Genomic DNA, 22,476 nt, shown 5'->3' with positions numbered 1-22,476 from the left:
CCTTCCAAAGCCTCTTTAAACACTCATTCCTGATGGTGCGGCTTGTACTGTTGTTGGCTTAGGGCGCCCAGATCTCCTCCTGCAGGGAATCATTAAATCTCAGCTGCTCCAGAGGGGGACCGGCTGGGCTTGTGCGGCGGGCCTGAGCCGCTGAGGAATGCCAGTGTGAACCCACGGCCAGGGAAAACCACCACCTAACAACAACCACAAATTAACTCGGGAGCTCACGTCGAGGCCGGGAGAGTGCCCATTCTTTGCCCCTTGTTTTTTTTTTTAACAGTCCCTGATAGACTTGGGGGTGTGTGTGTGAATATTGCCACCAGCGGTCCTAAATGAGGATATAGAAACGAGAAAAGGTAAGCGCTCGAGGCCGAGCATAAGGTACATTGCACGAGGACATTCTCTTGATGCGTGTTGCAGAAGCACGAGGAGTTGTACACACTTTTCTGCAGCGCTTTATATACCGGGTCGAAGTAGAATCTCGAGACATTTGAGAGAACCCTTTATCGACCTCGACAACATAAGACATTCTACATGGGCACAGGTTTATTTCCCATTGACCAACACAGTGTCCCATTTTGCTCTTATGTCATGCTCAGGTTGGAATTTCTTTCCACCCTGTTCCCACCTAAGGGTGAAAAGGAATCCCAACCTGAGCATGACATAAGAGCGAAAAAGGCAGCCGTGTGAATATGGTCAATTGCAGAGTTTGCTAATATTAATAGACAGGTTCCCTAGCAACGCAATTCCACTGAAAGGTCTTAACCCCTTTCACTGCCACACGACAAAGGGTTAACCCTTTCACAACCACACTACAGAAGGTTAACCCTTAGTGTGGTAGTGAAAGGGTTAATGTGTGTGCGCTGAATTATGTGCAAACACCCTCAAAGTGCTACATGTAAACACTTCTAACAAACTATTTTTAGACATTTTAACTACAAATGTTCTGACAAATGTAAAAAGAAAAACAGAAGCTTACTACGGTCTATAAAACAGTGTATATATAGAAATACAAAATGTATTGGATCCTGGTTAAGACCTGCTCCTGCATTTCTTTTCAAATGATAATTTGTATTAATATTGAAGACTTGCATATGAAACCTTTTCCCAGTATATGGTACATACTTTCACTAATAATTTGCCTACCAATTTTATCACTCAATATAGAAGGCCTCTTGATAACACAGGGCCATACTGGCTAGCCTAAAGAACTAAGCTAACAGTGGGCTGATTTGTCAAATTATTATTTTTTTGTTTTACAAAAGAAAATGTCAGTTTGACACATCATTTTACAGACAGGTTTGACACTTGGGTGTTTGTTGATAGTCATAATGAAAAATGCAACAGATACAACGGTCTGTAAAGTGACACACCAATTACATGCCAACGATTGCTATGGAATCACAACCACAGCCTCCTTACTAAGACTACTACCTCTAAACAGTGAAACTAAAGTAAAAAAACACCACACAAAAACAGCAGCCTCAAGCAAACTCAAGAACTCTGACAAAATTGATTCAATTTAAGTTCAACTAATGGCATCTGATTACATGAGGCTATAACATTTGATCCATTCAATATGTTGAATATCCTGCTAGAAAACTAATTTCTAGGGGGGGGGGAATTGTATAAACCACATTAAAACTACCCCCAAACCTTGCAAGGTAACACTTTTGTTATGGCAACACAACCCTAGGAATAAACCAGTTATTTAAAATAAAATAAAAAACACAAAAAGAAAAATCGACATCAGCACAGAGCATACCATCATGATTAGGATATTGGCACATATGAATTCCTGAACTGGGGGTTTCTGCAAGAGAATCTTGCCAAAACATTACCAAAAGAAAAAACGACCCTTGCCGTCTATGAGCCGACGCCACAACATGGATGATCAGGTGGGCTAATATCAAACACACTCGACCAATACACCACACGTGCCTAACGGAACCTTGCTCCCCGCGTGGTGGGGACCCCCTCTAGAGAGAGCTGCGGTGTATTCTAAAACAACCGCCTGAGCCCCTTACTACTAGTCCAGGAAAGCGTCGCTAATGCTCTACTTTAATCAGCTTGGAGTCGATTATCCCGACCCAAAGCATACAACTGAGGCCCCAGGGGCCCCCGCGGATAACACTACGTCGTTTCAACACGTCGCCTTGATCCACGCAAACGTCAAAATCCTACACAACTATCACATGGGATTTCTCAATCTATTAGCCCCATTATGTACGTGAGCTTTTGACATGACTCTTTGCCCTCTCCTGGTAAAGCCAGGTCACGCTGGGAAAAACGCCCAATCGAAATCCTTCAAGAAAAAAAAAGGGAAACTTCCCGTTGTACATGCAGATCGTTTCAACGGCGAGGAGTCAGGATCATGGAAGTCTCTCGTGTCCAAAATGATGCTACAAAGTATCGCTGCCGTTCGTATAGGAGCGGCAAGCGACCTCGACGTCAGTTATGCATAGAAACATGCGTTTTGCTTCAAACAATCTTCATGAACATTTTACGTTTTAGGAAGACAAAGAATTTAGGAAGAACTGCATTCTTCCTAAATTAAGTAAACAAAACAACAGGTCATTCTCTTTCAACCCTTTCACTACCACATTACCATTGCCATGGTTAACCCATTCACTGCAACAATACAGAAGGTTAACCCTTTCACTGCCACATCAGAAGGTTTCACTGCCGCACGACAAGGAGTTAACCCTTTCACAACCACACTACAGACGGTTAACCGTCTGTAGTGTGGTAGTGAAAGGTTAACCGTCTGTAGTGTGGTAGTGAAAGGTTAACCGTCTGTAGTGTGGTAGTGAAAGGTTAACCGTCTGTAGTGTGGTAGTGAAAGGTTAACCTTCTGTAGTGTGGTAGTGAAAGGGTTCAAAAGTATTGGGAAAAACCACTCACAAGCTTGCCTAACCATATGGCCTCCGTCCATTCAGATTTATTCAATCACTCCTACACTTTTCAGTAGATTTGATTTCTTTTTCGGGGGGGGGGGGGAAACATCAAAGTCTTTCTGTAACCAAAAGGGCATGATGTTGGCTAGTGGTGCTGCTTCCAATATAAAAGCGGCCTTTCCCGGGGAGCAGCTTTAACTGTTTACAGAGTGCATAGCATAAATCCACAACCCCTATGTCACATAAGACAACCATGATTGTATTTTCTGCAAAGAGCCCGCAAGGCATCCAGCCATAAAGTATTTTAGTACAAAAGAAACCGTTTTCTCCAGGGTGTGTTCCTGCTTCAGGAGAGCAGTGGGATCTATCGGAATGATCTATTTCTATTGATTAGCGATTAAAACTGGAGACTCGGGTGGGTGGTCAGTTTTGGCTCCAGCGACGACAGGGCCAGAGTCTCTCTCTGCCTCTTCAGCTCTTGAAGCGAGTCTGCTCACATATGTGGTTGAATTTCCTAAAAAAATACAAAAATGAAGGAAACTATGTATTCAGAGTACAGTATTGTAGACATAGCCAGAGTGCAAAATAAGCAGCTATGATCAAAAGGAGCAGTTTGCACAGCACCAACACATTGGCAGGTGATGAGAGATGGAACAAAGTTGGTGCCATCACTCCCTCTAGTGGTGGATTTGGTGAACAACGGGCACAGGCTGATGGCCTTACAGAACACCTGAATTGAGGATAGCTACACAGCAGCTCTTTTCCAATACCATTTATGGCCGTTACAAAATAGACTCTACTTAAAGAAAAGCTATAAGAGGAGCTTGTAAACGTCTAAAGCTCCAGTGAAACAATTATGGAGAAACACTACAGACTGGATTGAACTTACGTGGCGTGGTGTGCCTTCACTTGAGTACGACAGTTTCGTCCCCAGTAGCAGTCGGGACGAGACGTCACAGCAGCTGAGGATTAGGCATGGACAAAATCATTACACTCCTTCCAAATAGTGCTAGGCAATATATACAGGTACAGCTCAATAAATTATAATATCGTGGAAAAGTCAATATATTTCACTGTATTAATGCAGTAATTTGTGCAAAAGGAGCCCCAACCAAGTACTGAGTGAACACGCATGAACATTTGGCCTTTCAGAAGGCCGACGTTTCTATATTAAATTTCTTTTTTTTATTGGTCTTATGTAATTTTGAGATACAGAATTTGGGGCTTTCATGAGCTGTAAGCCATAATCTAAATTAAAACAAATAAAGGCTTGAAATATTTCACTTTGTGTAATGAATCTGAGAGTTTTGCTTTTTGAATTACTGAAATAAAATAACTTTTCCACGATATTCTAATTTATTGAGCTGCACCTGTATACCGGTATATACACATATCGCTTATTGTCTCCATGTTTTGTTTTTATATTGTGAATCATGACACGCACACAATTCAGTCATCTAAATGAAGATAAAAAGCTAATTAAGTCAAGATTTCTCACAAAATGATTTCTGAAATGATTTGAGAAATTAACTTGTTACAGTGTTAGTTTCAGTGTATCATGCAGTCCAGTATGATGATAATCATCACATTACTTAACGTGATATTCCATACCGAAACATACCGCCCTCCCCCTCCCTCATATCACCCAGTTCTATATCATACTAGCTTCCGCTCAGCGTCATCTGCACTAACCTCACTTCGTACATATGCACTGAATAAAAACTCACAATGTACCTTTACATACCAACATTCGTCTAGCCACACCCCTATCCGCTACCCTCATAAGCAGGTGTGTGGCCCCACACTCGCCTCCTTATTCACTTTCACCACAAGGAAGTGCCTGTATATCAATCACTTGACAAGGGTATTAAGCTGAAGAAAGTTGTTACGTGTTTAAATTTTTTCTTGCTTTTTTCTTTCTCTCATACTTTTTACAAAGAAAAAAGCTAAGTAATAATGTTTACCTCGGAAGGTCGCGCTAGCAACGTTACCCTTCACCAGCGGTTCTTCATTTCCTCCTCTGCCGTACGTCTTGGAGCGGGGTTTACGCCACTGTCGTGGACGGCATCCGCGCCCGGTAGGTAGTTTGCCTCTCCAAGGAGCTGGTGCACAAGCGCCGTCTCCTGTGAGATGGCCTGGTTCCTGCTCTGGTTCCTTTGCCGCCGACGGCCGGCTCCTCTGGTGGCGGAGGATTTGAGACGCAAACTTTTTGCTTCTGCTCGCTCCCGTCGTAAGATGGTGGCTTGTAGACGCGAACGGCCTGGTTTTGGGGAGTTGCTGGAGCCGGATGAGGATGCGTCTGCTTCTCCGTGGCCGATGGAAACAGAGGACTACATGGTAGAGGCAGACTGGTTCTTGTTTGACGCCCCGGTGGAGACATGTCCGCCTCCCGTCCAGGTTACACTGGCGGGGGGTGATAGGTCTCCTTGGGGTCCCTCGTACGCTGACGTTGGGTTAGAACCTCCGACTCAGTGGCGGGATGCCCTGCTATCAGCCACATCGGAATGTGGCTCTGCAACCAGTAGTCTGCCGCATGTGAGGGACGCGAGCTCGGTGGGGGAAAGTATGCAGGGGGAACTGCATGCTTTGTTCCCCGAGCTCATGGCGGCGGCGGCAGTCGCAAACGGCGTGCCGCTGCCACTGCCTGTTTCTGTCCCTGATGATCTCATAGGTCATCTATGGCAACGTCGTCCTGTGAGAGAGCCGGGCGTTGTCTGCCCATTTTTCCCCTCGATGGAGGCCTAAGTCCGTCAGGGACAGGTGGTCTCCCACATCACGGGCCTCACCCCCGCCTACGTGCGAGTCACGAGGGTGGTGGGTTTGGTAGACGGTATGAAGGAGGGGGTGCCTCGGCTTGATGGCAGCTCTCCTGAGGTGGTGTGGGAGCCGTTACGGAAGCCGGTTCCCCAAGGGAAATCGGCGAGGCGGTTGGCTTACCGCGACTCAATCTCTGGCTGCCACGTCTAACATCGCGCAGCTGGCGAGATTCATGTCTGGGATAATGACGGGCGGTGCGGAGCTGACCGAAGTGCAACGTGATCAGCTCGCCCAGGCGGCAGGTGCCATCCTGCATCTGATCCAGCTGCAGGCCGTCGCCGCTGGGAAAGTACGCGCCCTGGCCACTCTAGCCCAGCGCCACCTTTGGCTGGAGCAGGCGCGTGTGCCGGAAAGGAAGAGGACTCCACTTCTGATGGCACCCCTCTCCGATGCTGGGCTCTTCGGGTCGGCGTTGCAGCTGATGACCTCAACCTGCAGGGAAATGCAGGAGGAGCGTTCCATGCTCCAGCCTCATTTCCCCCCGCCCGATGTCGCCGGTGGAGTCAGACGGAAGGCTCGTCGTCGAGGTTCCGCCGCCAAAGCCGCCGCTGCTACCACCGCCACTGCTGGCCCTTCAGCGAAGAAGGCCAGGAGGAGAGAGGGCGCCTCGGCCACTGCAGCCGGCCCATCCACGCTCGGAGGTGACTTACCGTCCCTCCGGGGCTCCCCGGGGTGGCAAGTCCCGAGCGGCTCGTGGCAGGCATCGCTAAGTGACTTTTCCCTCTGTTGGTCCCCCATGTTCCCTTCCCGGCCCACCATATGATTTTGTTAAATAAAAGGTCCCTCTTGGGAGGGACTTTTTTTTTTTTTTTTTTACTTTTCTTTTCTAGCGTTTATCGCTTTTCTGGTCAAGCATGACCGACAGAAAACGGGTTGAAATGGGATGTAGAGCAGGGGAAGACATTCTGAGAAATGACGGCGGGTCCGGGAATCGAACTAGTGTCCCCCAGATCCGTGACGAGCACGGTTTTCCCAGACGCAGAAATAGCGCAGAGATATGCGGTGAGCTACGGGAGCTCCCCTGGGAGGGACTGTTTTTGTTACAAACTGTGTGTTTATTCACTACATATGATGGGGATACGATGTGTGAACCTTTCGCTAGTGTGGGGTTGATAGGAGGGCTAGACTTAGTCTTGTTGGTCGCTACATTTTTCATGTTATAGAGCTTAAGCAAGGCCTGCAGCTTACACTTGGTTGAAAAAGGTTTTTTTCTGCCTCAACCTGAAGATTAGGTCTTGTGTGCTCTGTTGCTTAAACAGTGATATTGAGGCGCAACACTGTTGTGTTGGTCTGCAGTAATGCTCGTGTGTGTAAAGGTACCGCGGTTTTTCAGGCCGCTCTCTCTCTCTATCAAATCTTCTGTGTCTTGCAACATAAACACGGGTGTCGGGTTCACACATATAAAACTTTGGCCTGGTTATAAACCCTGTTCACAGACTTGTCTGTGGCTAGCGTGCATTGAGTTAGCTTTGCACTGTTCATTAGCATACTGGCTACTTAAGGTATCATATGGCTATTTGTTGTTGTCGTATTCGAGGGTTGGGCTTGTGAGGGGGTACCGGATAAACCCCTCCTTCCCTCTTCTGATTGGTCGGGTTTTTTTTTTACCCTCTTTTTCATTCGGTCCGGCCAAGCTGTTAGGCAGCTTGGCACAGGGGTGGGGGGGGGGGGGGTTTCCCTGACTCCGCACCTATCACGGGCAGTTGAGTCATGGGTTTCCCCCGTCATAGAATACGTCACTGGGCATGTTTCTATTGGACGACTGCTTCCGTGAGTTTTTTCAGACCCATGTGTGGTTCTGTCATTGTCAAGTTGTCGGGGCAGAGCGTAGGAACTTGGTGTTCTGCTACGCTCGATATACGTGTAACTTGAGTCTGTTGGTCACATGGCTCAATGTTACCGTGACTTTTCAATTCATGGCTCACGTGGGAAGTCTCTGAGGATTCCCGTCTCCTCCCTGTGGTGAGGGTGGCGGGATGTAAAAATTAAAAAAAAATTACCCTCAGCCGCGTCACGTGGGATTCATGTCAGTCTGTGTTTCTTTCTTTTTTAATAAAAAGAGGAAAGAACGTGAAGCACGACGGCTCCTTGTCGTTCTCCCAGGCGACTTGGAGGAACAATGTCTGGTGTCTTGTTAGACTATCCATTGATGTGTTTGGGTCTCGACGTGTACATAGTGCTGGCTCGGGGTGTTTCTGATAAGAATCACGCATGAGGCTGGTACGCCTTGGTTGCTCGTTATTAAAACGGCGTTTTTATAGGGCAACTGGGATGGAGGTTCTCTCTTCCGAGCGCCTGTTGCTAGGTCTCGACGAATTCTCAATCAAAACATAGGTAGAGGGGTCTCACGCCCTTGGGGTGGGCCACTGAGCGCGGTGCGAATGGGACCGTCTGGGTGGCGCCCTCTTTTCATGTTTTAGATCGACACGCGTACCTACCCCCTCTCTTGGAGTGGGGATGTCGGCGTGATTAGGGCACGGGACTGGTTCTGGTCACGCTGGTCCAGGTCAGTTAACCCGTTGTCCGCCGGGGACACAGATCTGCTGTTCTGGTACCCTGAGGGACTTGTGCTTTTTTCAGGGGGAAAAATGCCGGGTCGGCCCGGGTGTCACAGGGTTGGGCGTTATGGAGACCCTTTGTTGGGTACATGTTGTACCCTGCGCTATCATGAAGGCGCTGGTTCTCCATTCTTTTCGCCCCTCTCTTACGCATGGCGAAGAGGGGGCTGTTGGGGTGGTCTTATGGACCTCCTCTGGCATCCCTGTGTGCTTCACGGTCCGCCGGGCCCGGTCCGAAGTTTTGTTTCGTCGACCCGTAGGCCTGGGATAACCCCGATTTGAAAACTGAAACACTTGTACTGCGGTATAGCCAGTGTATACCCGCAGGTGTGTTGAGTTTTTTCTTGAGGGGTTATAGGAACAACCACCGCATGTGGTACCAAGAGGGTGGTTGATTCCCGGTGTGTTGGAGCGGAGTCAACTCCCGGGTTACCCGGTTGAGTGTGCCCCTGCACGTTCATGACGTCTGCCAATCGTGTCAGCCTTCTCTGCCTCGGCCCCTCTGGGTCGGGATTTTTTGGTGGAGGCTTTTTCATGGTGCGCAACAATGCCAGCATACGCCCCTTCCGCCGGGGTGCTGTTTTCAGTTGACCCCTTTGGCGCCTGTCTCGTCCGCAGTGCTCCAGGCTCGGGTCAAATGCCTGCTGCCTGGATTGAGGGATCGACCCCTTCTGGAGGTCGTCTCCCCGGCGCGCTGCCTGCTCCCGCTGTAGTGTAGCCTCTTGAGTGCTTCGAGTTACAGCCATGCTGACTGCCTGAGTGTGCCAGGGTCAGTGTGCCAGGCGGCGTGCTAGTGGGGGGAAGGGCTCGCTCTTGGATGGGCCCTGTCCGAATACGCTGGCGATGTGGGGGGCGGTGTCACTAGTGACCGCCTGGTGAGGTCTTGATGCTGTGGCGTCGTTGACCTCTCCGGGCCCCCTTTTTCCGGGGGATCCAGTCGCTTCAGTGGGTCTGGGTCTTCCTTCGCGCTCCGCTGCTACGGCCTTGCCACGGGGTTGAGTTTGCTCTCGACCCCGTGATTTTGGGGGCGGTAACGAGGTTGGTTCCTTCCGTTCGTTCCCTGGTGGCATGCGGGTTGTGCGTGTGCGTAGTCGTGGGGTCAAGCCACGATCTGCTCACCCTGTGCGTTGAGTTGCTCGAGTTCCTCTTCGCACGGTCGGCTCCGTCTCCCTCCCGTCCTCCAATAGGGAAGGTATCCTCCATTAGGGAGGGTCGGGGGGGCTCGGTCCTCCCCGGTTCTGATGGTTGTGGGGGGCCTCAGTGGGGTACATTTGTCGAGCTTCAAGCTCCCGCTCAGCTCCCGTTGTGCAGATGACGCTGAGCGGAAGCTAGCATGATATAGAACGATAGGTTATGAATATAACTGCGGCTACGTGGCGTAGTGGGCAAGGCGCTCGCCACGAATGCGGAGACGCTGGGCTCGCCTGTTCGAGCCCAGCACTCCACATTGCTTTCAGTTTAGCTGGTCATTCATACTAATACACATTGGCCGTATTAGGGGGTGGGAAACTGATGGGTGGGGATCGGGCGTTGTGGACAACGACTCCTACAGGTCGGTTGGTGCGCCTGCGCAGTAGAATCAGGAAGTGTCAGGGGCAGCGTGAGCCTCCCACGCGTTACTCCTCGCCACTGAGAGATCGAGCTGCGCAGGTGAAAAGATGCGACTGCTGTTACCTCAAGTACCGGAGGGGACTTGTGCTATGTATGACTTAGTCCACATTGCAGCCGGCTTGTGGGAGGCAAGAAACAGCGTTCGTGACAGGGGAGGGTTGAATTGGATGATACGAAATTGGGATGGGAGAAAATATAGAAAATGGGAGAAAAAGTGGATAAAAAAAAAGGTTATGAATATAACCGTAGTTCTATGAATACTAGTGACGCTCGGCGTCTGGACGCCACTGCGGCCTTTGATCTTGCCTTGTGGTGAAAGATTGGGAAGGAGGCGAGTGTGGGGCCACACACCTGCTTATGAGGGTAGCGGATAGGGGTGTGGCCAGACGAATGTTGGTATGTAAAGGTACATTGTGAGTTTTTATTCAGTGCATATGCACGAAGTGAGGTTAGTGCAGATGACACTGAGCGTCACTAGTATTCATAGAACTATCGCTCTATATCCAATCAATGAAGAACAGTGAATCTACAGAACATACTGTAATAAGAGAATGAATACACCAGGAGTAACCATCTACTCTCCAACAATAAAAGTATATATATTTTTTAGGGCTGTCAAAAGTTAATGCTTTAATTTGAGATAATTTAAAGCGTTAGAATGTTTTGATTAATCTATGGAGTGAAGCATGTTCAATGTTTTGAACTTTCAGCAGTATCTTTGCTTGTTCTTTTTTTTGCATTGACTCATGCACCTTTTTGAAAATCATCTGACATGAAGATGGAACACATTTTTGTTGTTATGATTTATATTACTGGTAGTTCATACAAGACATTATCGTCCTCTAAGCCAATCTGCACTTTAACATAGGCCTGGGTTGTTTTTATTTCTGTTAGCGCCACAGATAAGAAAGAGGTTGTTAAAGCTGAGTCAATGTTGATGGGTTGTTGAACATTTGTATTTCACAGGAGAGAAACTGTATTTCAAAGATCAAAGAAAGCTATTAAAATAGTTTGAATATAAATATACTTTCTTTGTGTCGATTCTACATTAATTCCACGATTTTACTCTAAGTAAATATCTGTTACAAGCTTCGGTCTTAAGTAGAAAAATGTGATTCATTTATTGATAAATTAAATACAGAAAATTGTGCGATTAATTCGTAAATGTTTTCTAATCTATTGACAGCACTAATATTTTTTTATAATAATAAATAGATGTAAAGACCTGGCAGTTCGGATGTGGGGATGTTCTGCCTGTACTTGTAGGCCAGCTCCTTGAAGGCCCGCAGGCCGCAGCAGAAGCAGAGGATGGCGTTTGCATTGATGCGATAATCTGAAATTTGATAAAAGATGGAGAGACTCACTACTGTACCCGGTACAAGCAAACCGGAAAAAAAAAATCAACAATTTCATATACAATTCCTCTCAAGAGACCGTATTTCCCCGTGAGCCAAGGGAGGCGTTTTTGAAAGCACAGCAGCACTAGGGGGGGGAAATGCTCCCGTTTTTTATTGCCGCATCTAATACAAGTGACATTTCAAGCAACACAGTGCTCTTCTTTAGACGTACGAAGTCGAACTCACACAAAACGAGCGGTTGACGTCTCGAGTGACCGTGATTCTCTTCGTAATTAGGCTCTTAAAGAGACTGTGAATGCATCCACAGTACACAGCGATGTACAGATATTAATATACAAAAATAGCATACCAAAATGCAAAGAAATATACAAATAAGAGTAGAATTAAATTCATGGTGGTAAAATAGTCCCTTACAAAAAAGTATCATGGTATTTTCCATTATTTTCTACAATCATGGTGACATGATTATTTATTTATTTTTAACCATGGCATAATTATTTATACAATGGCCGGTACCATGGCAACACTGAAATGACCCATCAGACTTGTAGGGTTCCCTTTTTAAATTTGAGGTCTCACCAGACAGATAGTAGCTTCCCTGCTGAAGGCCCTGCAGGCCTTCATGGAGTAAATCCCTCCAGGACTTCCCTCTGGATGACAGGTAGTTCTGGAGGAGGGGAGCAGATATAGAAGTGTGAGAAAAACATTCAAATGAATCCAATGAATGAATGGGTCAAATTGACCTGCCTCAAACCCCAGCCCTTTTTCATGATCCTCCAAATCACTAAAACTGTTACTTCATCAAGAAAAAAAGACATTGAGAAAGGAGCAAGGAGGTCCAGCTCACCCGAAGGATGTCAGATTCATAGTTATTGCTGTTCAGTACACCGTCTAGGCACTTCTCCGTCAGGTTGAGCTCTGGAAGAGAAGAATTTTCATAAAATAGGCATCACTTGCTTGACCCAATATTTGCTACTTAGTATTGATTTAGACAACAAAACTGTGTATTGTGATTAACACATTAATTGCCAATAACCGCCATGCGTTGAGTGCCAACAACGAGTAAACTCGTTATGATCGTTATTTCTTTTATTCGCTATTGGCATTCATAATTCATCCAGGAAGCCTCCGGGAGCCAGCTGGACCCTGTCTGATATTGCAACGCCTCAATACCACCACCTGGTGGATTTCGGGCGAGTTACACTCCACTCTAAACCGGAAGTGGCGCTCGGTGCATCGGGGAAAAAGCTCAGCCAGAGATATGTTGTTACGTGGATCAATATATACACCTCGAGTGCATTGGATCGCTTTCGAGACGCAAGAATCAATATGCTTTCGGCGTTTATTGCGTCATACAAACTGAAAATGGATCTAGCAGATAGACATCAAATAATTGGAATTTTCTTTCTCCAGACGCATCGGCCAGGGGTAAGAGGAATCTAACGTTATTTCCAGCTCGATTGTCCATTTATTTCATTGCAATCTGTCCGATCAACGTATGGTGTCTTACTAAAGAAAGCTGTTGGTGACAATCAAGGAATCATAAACGACCCCCCCCCCCCCTTTCCTTCACGCATGATGGAGCATAATGTATAGCGATCATATGCATTTGAATTTTTTTTTATAGCGTGTATAGGGACGAAATCGCCAACATCGATAATGTATAATACGCGTCAGGGCCTATAACGCGCGTTCTAGGAATTACTGCTATACAGTCTAAAAACACTTATATTATCGACGGTACTAATACGACAATGTATGAATGGAAAAATATAACGTTCCCACATCCGGAACGATAGATACCCGATGTTGAATGGGCCATAGTAATGTCGATATAGCTATAATATTTAAAAGGTTATAGGCCTGCAAAGAAGGTGAGCCACTCCATAGGGTTACAGCACTGGCAGAGAGTGGTAAAGATGGGCATACTGCATGGCACCCAATGTGTTAACTATGTATATATATATATTTTTTTTATAAAACTACACAATATGATAACATTGATAGATGATAACTAACATACTCGGACGACACAGCGATTGTGGCGTGTGTGAGGAAGGGACAGGAGGGAGAGTACAGGGACCAGGTGGGAGCCTTCAGCGACTGGAGCGAACGGAACGGCCTTCTTCTGAATGCAAAAAAGACCAAGGAGATGGTACTGGATTTCCGCAGGTCGAAACCACCTCTGCAACCAGTCAGCATACGGGGAAACATTGCGACAGTGCAATCATACAAATATTTAGGAGTGCACCTAGATGATAAGCTGGCCTGGGCTGCTAACGCGGAAGCACTTTACAAGAAAGGACAGAGCAGGCTGTTCTTCCTTAGGAGGCTCAGGTCTTTTAATGTGTGTGGGGAAATGTTGTTTATGTTTTATCAGGCAGTGGTGTCAAGTGTGCTCCTCTACGCCGCTGTCTGTTGGGGTGGTAATACCACGGCCAGGGATACCAGACGGCTGGATAAGCTGGTCAAGAAGGCTGGCTCAGTGGTAGGGAGGAGACTGGACCCACTGGGGACCGTGGTGGAGAGCCGCACTCAGAGCAAGCTGCTGGCCATCATGGGCAATACCAACCACCCTCTCCACCACACCCTGGTGGGGCAGAGCAGCAGTCGCAGCGGACGGCTCATCTCCCTGCACTCACGGACTGAGCGGCACAGGAGGTCCTTTGTCCCCACAGCCATCAGACTGTACAACAGCGTATTATAGTGCGGGGGACCTGACCTCTGACCCACACACCTGTTTTTACATCTGTTTTTACACCTGTTTTTATACACCTGCTTTTATCTAATCACACTCCTATTTTAATTTTAATTTTAATATTGATGGGTATGATTTAATTGAATTTTATCATGTACTTATTTTTAATTCATGATGCAGACATAACGTGTAACTACTGTATGGGAACGGTCAATGTCTGTATACTATGTGAGCTGCGAGATACCCTGAATTTCCCCAAGGGGATTAATAAAGTATCTATCTATCATATCAACAGCCTTAGTGTATACAGATCTAGCCTGGCACAGGGGACCCCCCCCCCTATTGGCTGAAATAAAGACTCACCACTGAAGCGCGCCAGGCAGCCTTGACAGCCGATCCTCTGACAGCCCCAGTACATGTGGCAGAATGGACGCTGGCACACCACGCCTGTCGACACAAGAAGACACATGCCACTCAAAACCACGTTTATATGGTCACATGCAAATCAACAACCCCCTGCAGTGCCATTGGTCCGGGGAGACTGATTTTGATTTGACAGGTCCGGTGGCCCCGCCCCCACTCACATTGCTGAGCGGCAAGCTGCTGGCCACTGAGCTCGGCGCGCCGGTCTGGCATGGGCTGGAGGCAGCAGGTACAGATGACATGGCAGCCCTGTGGAGGACATCTGTACTCCTGAGGAGCTGGAGGAGGAGGAGAGGAACAGGAACAAACTAGATTTAGGTTGAGAGGGAATACAGCGATCTCAAAAGAGGCTGCCAACAGGGTTACTGTCTTGCACTCTTCCCAATATACACTCAACAACACTCAAGTCTTAACTAGTGCTGTCAGGCGATTACAAAAATGTATCTAATTAATCGCATTTTAAATCGCATAACCATTTTATGCCCGATATTCTATAATCATATTTCAAATTGCATGTGTCCGGATGGCAGAATTCAGTACTGTATCTACAAAACCTTCTGTTTAATCATCTTCCATCTATTAATTTGCTTAGATTTTTCAGGTCTGGTCAATTTGAGCATGGTGTTATTCACAGTCAAAGATAAAAAAAAATTATTGATATTCTCATTTGGTTCATTACAATTTACTCAAGCCTAGTAACAGACACAGTATTTCTGACACTGGGAATACATTCCCTGAGATCCATAGATGTCCCTAGAATCAGATACCAAGAACATGCAAATGGACCATATTAAAAGAAAGTCTGTAAATGTGTATTCTACGTTCTTATGGAATGAATGAGATAATAAAAAAAATATATATAAAAAAAAAATATATTTTGTAATTAATTTTGAGTTAATTTTCAGAACGCGATAATTGGCTGTGTAATTAATTAATCTAATTAACGAGATAAACTGACAGCCCTAGTCTTAACACTTTGTTGAACATTGTTACTCAGCTGATAAGAGTTGTACCCTTCCTACTGACTTGTCGTACAAAACTTGTAAGTCGCTTTGGATAAAAGCATCAGCTAAATGACAATGTAAATGTACACAGAGGTTTCCAACCTTTTTTGGTAGCTGAACAATCTTCTCTGCTGCAGTCTAAAAGCCATAGGCAGCAGTTATTTTCTATAGACCCATCTCAAACCCTGCCCTCTTTTCTTGATCCTCCAATCACACCTGTTGCTTCCAATCAGATGTCACTAGAGTCATTTTAAATTTGAAAAGCTCAGTTTACTCCATGGCTAAATAGCACACCATCCTGGTCATCGATTAAAAAAAGGCACTCGTCGCCGTTATAATAATAAATTAATTTTATATAGCGCCTTACATTAGGAATCTCAAAGCGCTTTACATACATGGCATTATAGCATACAGACAAACACAGTACAGGGACAAACACAGTACATGAACTTTCACAATGACGACATAGTGGGGATAATACAGAGAGAGGGAGACAACTTAGAGACGAGACGGAGAACATTTTAAAATAAATAATAATACTAAAGTATAGGTCTGTACAGATGTGAAAATGTAAGTGATGCAGGGGTTGGGGGGTCAGGAGTGTGGGTATGCAAGTTTGAACAGGTGGGTTTTGAGGTGGGACTTAAATGTTTCTACGGATGGGGCTTCTTTGATGTGTAATGGGAGTTGATTCCAGAGTCGGGGAGCAGCAGAGGAGAATGATTTGTTTTCTGTGGATTTAAGGCGGTAGTGTGGTGTGCTCAGAGGGCTAAGTTGGATGAGCGGAGTGAGCGGGAGGGAGTGTCGTGTTGAAGGAGGTTGTAGATGTAATCAGGTGCTAGGTAGTGGAGGGCTTTGTAAGTGAGGAGATGGATCTTAAAGTCAATCCTATACTTGACAGGGAGCCAGTGAAGTGAGGAGAGGACAGGTGTGATGTGGGAGAATTTGGGGCAGCAGGTGATGATGCGGGCTGAGGTGTTCTGAATTAGTTGAAGTTTATGGAGGGATTTTGATGTTGAGCCAATGAGTATGTATGAGTTATGTACCGGAGGGGTTCTCGGAGGAGGTCGAGGGCCCCTCTCCGGCAGGTTTCCCGGACCCCTCCTCTGGGACCGGCGTGGCCGTCACAGTGGGAGGAGCGGGCGGTGTTGATGGAGCCGGGGGCCCGGCAAGCCAGTAGTTTGAACCTGTAGCCAGCAGCACCTGGCTGACCTCCTTCTTGTAGCCCGGACACTGTCTGCACATCACGAACGGCTGACTGGGGGACCAAACACACCACGGTCATTTAGTGACGACATGTGAACATAATAAACAACACTGTTCTACTACCGCATTTATTTAGCAGCGCATTGTGATCAGAGGTTCCATGAGCGCTTATAAAAGAAAAACAGGTACTGGTATACCATAAGACGGGGGGGAATCATTCTGCCTCGTTTACATTTAATGAATTCACTAGATTACAATCACCTGTTGCATTGCAACTAGGCTGCAACTAACGATTCTTTTGTTATCGATTAATCCGTCGATGAATCTAAACGATAAATTTACAGGAAAAAACAACAAGCATTGATTAGATTGACATGTTTTTCAAGTGTGGTACTAATATCCTTAGGTCACACTAGTAGTTGCCTCTCTGACACACACACCACCTACTGAATACCCAGAGTAGGAGATGAGCCATGACGTTTATTTACAGTGTGTCTGTAAATGCTGTGTAGTGTGTAGCCTACTGTACATGAGTAGGGGGAGTAACCTACATGCCATTACTGCTTTTTATCCATCGACTCATCATAGCCATTTTATTATCTTGAAATAATATAACACCCAACAGTAACTATGACACTCTTTATAATTGCATACAATGCATCTATGCCTGTAGCTAAATGCTGACAAACGGGGAACAAAACTTTAGATTTAAAAAAGGAACTACCAGCCAGAGAGATTTTTTACTGGCCACAAATAGATAAATAGCATGTGATATATTATATGTATCATCTCTGCACTCCACGCTATGGTAGTGCTTGTGCCAGCACAGGAGATATGATTACTTATTCATATATATACACAAATATATGTACGGTAAATCAATATCTTCCTTTTGAATAAAATAGGCTCGGGAATCAGGATTGTTAAAGCTAATTAGCCTAATCCATGTCAAAAGGAGTAGCCTATAGTACATTTACACACACACGCATACAAGAGAGGAAGAATAGCTTATACTGCTGCGGTCAGGCAAGCGATACCGGAGTCTCATGGCAAGCACAGAAAGACTCAGAAGAAGCTTCTATCCCCAGGCCATCAGGTTGCTCAACGAACAATAACACTATGCAACAACCATCAAATGCACTCACAACACACACATCCATACGCACACACTCACTTTAAACAAACAACACACTGCAGCACCCACTCTCCACACTTTAGAACACCTAGACACACTTTATATTTATTGGTAAAGGATTTGCACTACAACCCATACCTCAGTACACCTTACTGTAAATTGTACCTACATTTTACCTCATCCCATTTCTGCTTTGCACTATATAGTATTGTATATTAGTATATTGCATAGTATATTGTACGGTAACTCAGTTACTCTATTCTGCATCGAACATTGTACATACATCATTTACATTTGTATTATTACATATGTATATACTGAACACTGTCTACGTACGTGACTTCTATTTTTACATGCTATTACTATTTTATTTTATTTTATACTTATCTTTTGTCTAGCACAGTCTCTGGAGCGTAACAGAAAGAAGCATTTTGTATAAAAGTATTCTGTACTTCTGTATGACAACTATTAAAGAAACTTGAAACTTATAGCAGACTTAATGAAGTGTACACAGAGAGAGCTATCAGGCTCAGCCCCTCCCATGCTTCACTGTTGCAGCTGGAGTTGACATAAAAAAAAATTAACTCATCAAATGAGAGTCCTGGCTTTAGGCAGAATCACAAACAGTGGTTTAAGAGAAGTTATTTATATTTTGAACATGATTCATTCATTCCACACCACAAAAGTGGTACCATGGCATTATGTAACCTTTTACCATGTCATTAACGTGGTAAATGATTTGTACAATGGCTGGTAAAACTTAAATTAACAACATAACTACCATGATAGATTTTCATAAGGAAGAACCAAGGAAAGAAAATGCATATACTGCACTCTTAGCGCAGCAAGTTTACCCAGTGTCTGAAGTGTCTGTCATTATCAGACCGCTCAAAGAGATAGTTTACCCAATGTCTGAAGCGTCGCTGTCGTTATCCGACAGCTCAAAGAGATAGTCCGAGCTGCCCTCCTCATCAGAGAAAGACCGCTCGATCTTTGGCTGCAACATGTCCTGAGTTATCTTGTTACGACTGTCCATTCCCTTCAAGTCCTCCTCACTGCGACACTTCTCTGTGGGAACACACACACACACACCCCATTGGATTCAGTGCTTGTACAAAGCAGGGTTTCAATTAGTATTATTATTTCAGTACATTTTCAAAGGGTATTTGCTACATTTAGTTTAGCATGTCTTTGGATTGATCGTAGGCAATCGATTAGGCGATTAATCCTTTCCAAACAAAACATGCTCCATCAACAAAAATTACTCCACCTTCAAGCTTAGAAGGGGCTGTTTCCCCTCGCCTCTCTCATCAAAACTAACCCCATGTGGGGTACTGCCGGGGGTAGGAGCAAAGGCAAAACCCCTTTGCAAAAGCAAGCAGAGTTTATGGGAAACATGGTTTTATGAGAATTAAGCTACCAATTGTTTCAGCAATAGTCTCATTTTAATTGTACTAAAGAAAGGTATCGCAACTAATCTGACAATTGTTGAAAATTCTCCTCATAGTAGCTTTAACTTTTAGTTTATTTTAGGGCTGGGACTTTATCGCATTAATTTCAATTAATTAACTACAGAAAGAATTAAAAGCAAAAAAGATGTATGCATTTAATCGCATGATATTTCCTTTCAAAGGAGACCAGACTCATGCATGTGCTATAAGTATACAGTATAATAAATCGCAAATAACTTTTTTTCGTAGTCTGGTTTGTTCATAAAAATAAAAATAAATTAAAAATAAGAGTCGTCGTCCCCCCCCCCCCCAATGGTCAACTGTTCTGGAATGTACTTGAAAGTACTGCGTTTTACTTTTACCCCAAAAGTGCTTGAGTTTACAAAAGGTCATTTGCGCTATATATATATATATATTATTCCTAAAATTGCTGCACTTTGTTAAAAATTGCATTGATCTGTTGGTCTGTGTAGTAGCTAATACAGGATTTTGCTGCTTAAACGTATGTATAATGTATATTCATTGATTCACTCGTATACCAAAATTCATTTTAATTGAAAAGTTGCTTTTCACATCAAATATTGATTTGCGATTAATGAACTATAAAGTCTCTAATTAATTCGATGACTTTTTTTATCGAGTCCCACCACTAGTTTATTTACTAAATGTTCTTTCATGCCCGATTTATTTTTCATCCTACATTTGGATTAACTCACAAAAACCTTGGTATATAAAGATTAGTGCCCAGAAGAAGTGTTAAAAGCCCAGTGACTCTCCGGACCCGGGTGCTGGATGAGGTAGGCCTCCACCAGGTTGTTGAGGATGTGGTTCTATAAAGATTAGTGCCCAGAAGAAGTGTTAAAAGCCCAGTGACTCTCCGGACCCGGGTGCTGGATGAGGTAGGCCTCCACCAGGTTGTTGAGGATGTGGTTCTATAAAGATTAGTGCCCAGAAGAAGTGTTAAAAGCCCAGTGACTCTCCGGACCTGGGTGCTGGATGAGGTAGGCCTCCACCAGGTTGTTGAGGATGTGGTTCTATAAAGATTAGTGCCCAGAAGAAGTGTTAAAAGCCCAGTGACTCTCCGGACCTGGGTGCTGGATGAGGTAGGCCTCCACCAGGTTGTTGAGGATGTGGTTCTTGCGGAGCCTCTCCACCGGGCAGCGACAGGTGGGGCACAGAGACGAGCGCTCCATCCAGCCGGAGTAGCAGGCGGCGCAGAAGGTGTGCATGCAGGGCTGCAGGCTGGGGGACAACACACAGGGTTCCCACAGACATTGCAAAATGAAATTCAAGGACTTTAACCCTTTCACTGCCGCACTACCAAACGGTTAACCCTTTCACTGCGACAATACAGAAGGTTAACCCTTTCACTGCCACACTACAGAAGGTTAACCCTTTACCATCACACTACAACCGTCTGTAGTGTGATAGTAAAGGGTTACCCTTCTGTAGTGTGGTAGTGAAAGGGTTAAAGTACTTTTCTAAGCACTATTTTTCATTTTAAAAAGGGCATTTAAAAGGATACAATTGACTTTTAAATGCTGATCCAATATGTGTGGCTTAAAACCAATTTATGACAATTAGTTACTTAAAAAATCTATTTCTTGATTCAGAACAATTTGATCATGGATGAACAAAACTTTCAAGGCGAATGGTTGATTTGAATTTCAAGGACTTTTTAAGCACCTTGTTAAAGAAAATCAGTTTAAGGAATTCCAGGCCTTGACTTTTTGTAAAAGATCAAACACTTTAAGCACTTCAAGGACCTTGTGCGAACAAGACAAATATTTGGTAAAAAAAAGTGTACACATATCCAAATGCCCCAACCACCCCACCTCCCGTATCCCTTAACCCTATTTATATTTGTCCATCTTTTCAACATTAACATCAACCTCTTGAGCAGGGAACAACTAGAAGACAAATAGAATTGCATACTATATTAGCATGAATTGCTTTGCCTTGAATCAATTTAATGCTGAGCTTGTTTTTCGTGATCATTATCTGAAATGTTTTTTTTTTTATCCACTTTTTCTCCCATTTTCTATATTTTCTCCCATCCCAATTTCGTATCATCCAATTCAACCCTCCCCTGTCACGGACGCCGTTTCTTGCCTCCCACAAGCCGGCTGCAATGTGGACTAAGTCATACATAGCACAAGTCCCCTCCGGTACTTGAGGTAACAGCAGTCGCATCTTTTCACCTGCGCAGCTCGATCTCTCAGTGGCGAGGAGTAACGCGTGGGAGGCTCAGGCTGCCCCCGACACTTCCTGATTCTACTGCGCAGGCGCACCAACCGACCTGTAGGAGTCACTGTCCACAACGCCCGATCCCCACCCATCAGTTTCCCACCCCCTAATACGGCCAATGTGTATTAGTACGGACGACCAGCTAAACTGAAAGCAAATGTGGAGCGCTGGGCTCGAACTGACGAGCCCAGCGTCTCCAGCATTTTGTGGCGAGTGCCTTGCCCACTACGCCAACGTAGCCGCCCCATTATCTGAAATGTTTGTACCTTCTTTAGGGTGCAAGATACAGTTCACAAACATATAAAATGTATCACAAAACATATCCATGAGCACACATGCCCTTAACATAGACATGTTTAATGTCCAATGAGGGCAAAGCAATCAGGATTTTCAGGACCGCCTATGCACGCACACATTTTGATATCTTTTCTTTTTAAGAACATAGATGAGTACGTTTAACCTGACCCTGCAATAACATGCTGTAGACAGGAGGATGAGACCATTTCTTTGTCAAAAGGGGGGGGGGGGGGGGGGGGGGAAGAGTCCTACCTGACACAGTCATGAAGTAGGTCCTGACAGATGATACAAGTCAGGGACTCCTCCATCTTGTCCGTCTTGGTCCCTTCCACAGGGGCTTTACCCAGCAGGTCCCGAAGAGTTCCCTTAGCCGGATCCACCGCTTCCGCTTTGGAGGTGTGCGGCAAACCCACATCATAACTTTGATCTGTAAAGGAAATGATTGTGCATCACGTTATGGACCAACAATAGTACAAATCTATATCTAGAATTTCATAAGCCTTTCACTGATTTCATGAAACATCATCATATGGTGAAAATGTATTGGGGGTTTAGACTGAACAATATTCTGACCATCAATGTATTTTGAAGATGTTAACCCTTTGTAGTGTGGTAGTGAAAGGTTAACCTTCTGTAGTGTGGTAGTGAAAGGGTTAACCTTCTGTAGTGTGGTAGTGAAAGGTTAACCTTCTGTAGTGTGGTAGTGAAAGGGTTAACCGTCAGTAGTGTGGTAGTGAAAGGTTAACCTTCTGTAGTGTGGTAGTGAAAGGGTTA

General features: G+C 45.1%; 1 protein-coding gene across 2 annotated transcripts in view; it reads right to left on the bottom strand.

The window, feature by feature from the left end:
• Positions 1–1,313: 1,313 nt before the first annotated feature.
• The window catches only part of chfr (checkpoint with forkhead and ring finger domains, E3 ubiquitin protein ligase), a 38,012-nt gene continuing 16,849 nt past the window's right edge, over positions 1,314–22,476 (bottom strand). For both annotated transcript variants that reach the window (XM_084309097.1, XM_084309098.1), the window contains exons 8-18: positions 21,955–22,129; positions 20,246–20,400; positions 18,613–18,775; positions 16,413–16,624; positions 14,524–14,640; positions 14,303–14,386; positions 12,089–12,159; positions 11,821–11,908; positions 11,109–11,216; positions 3,787–3,859; positions 1,314–3,411 (exon numbers count right to left, since the gene is read on the bottom strand). In XM_084309097.1, coding sequence (XP_084165223.1) covers positions 3,369–3,411; positions 3,787–3,859; positions 11,109–11,216; positions 11,821–11,908; positions 12,089–12,159; positions 14,303–14,386; positions 14,524–14,640; positions 16,413–16,624; positions 18,613–18,775; positions 20,246–20,400; positions 21,955–22,129 — 1,289 coding nt within the window. In that variant the 3' untranslated portion in view covers positions 1,314–3,368. The remainder of the gene's footprint in view (positions 3,412–3,786; positions 3,860–11,108; positions 11,217–11,820; positions 11,909–12,088; positions 12,160–14,302; positions 14,387–14,523; positions 14,641–16,412; positions 16,625–18,612; positions 18,776–20,245; positions 20,401–21,954; positions 22,130–22,476) is intronic.

Source organism: Notolepis coatsorum (genome assembly GCF_963971535.1).
Source record: "Notolepis coatsorum genome assembly, chromosome: 2".
NCBI classification, from domain to species: domain Eukaryota; kingdom Metazoa; phylum Chordata; class Actinopteri; order Aulopiformes; family Paralepididae; genus Notolepis; species Notolepis coatsorum.
This window is presented reverse-complemented; position numbering and strand designations above follow the sequence as displayed.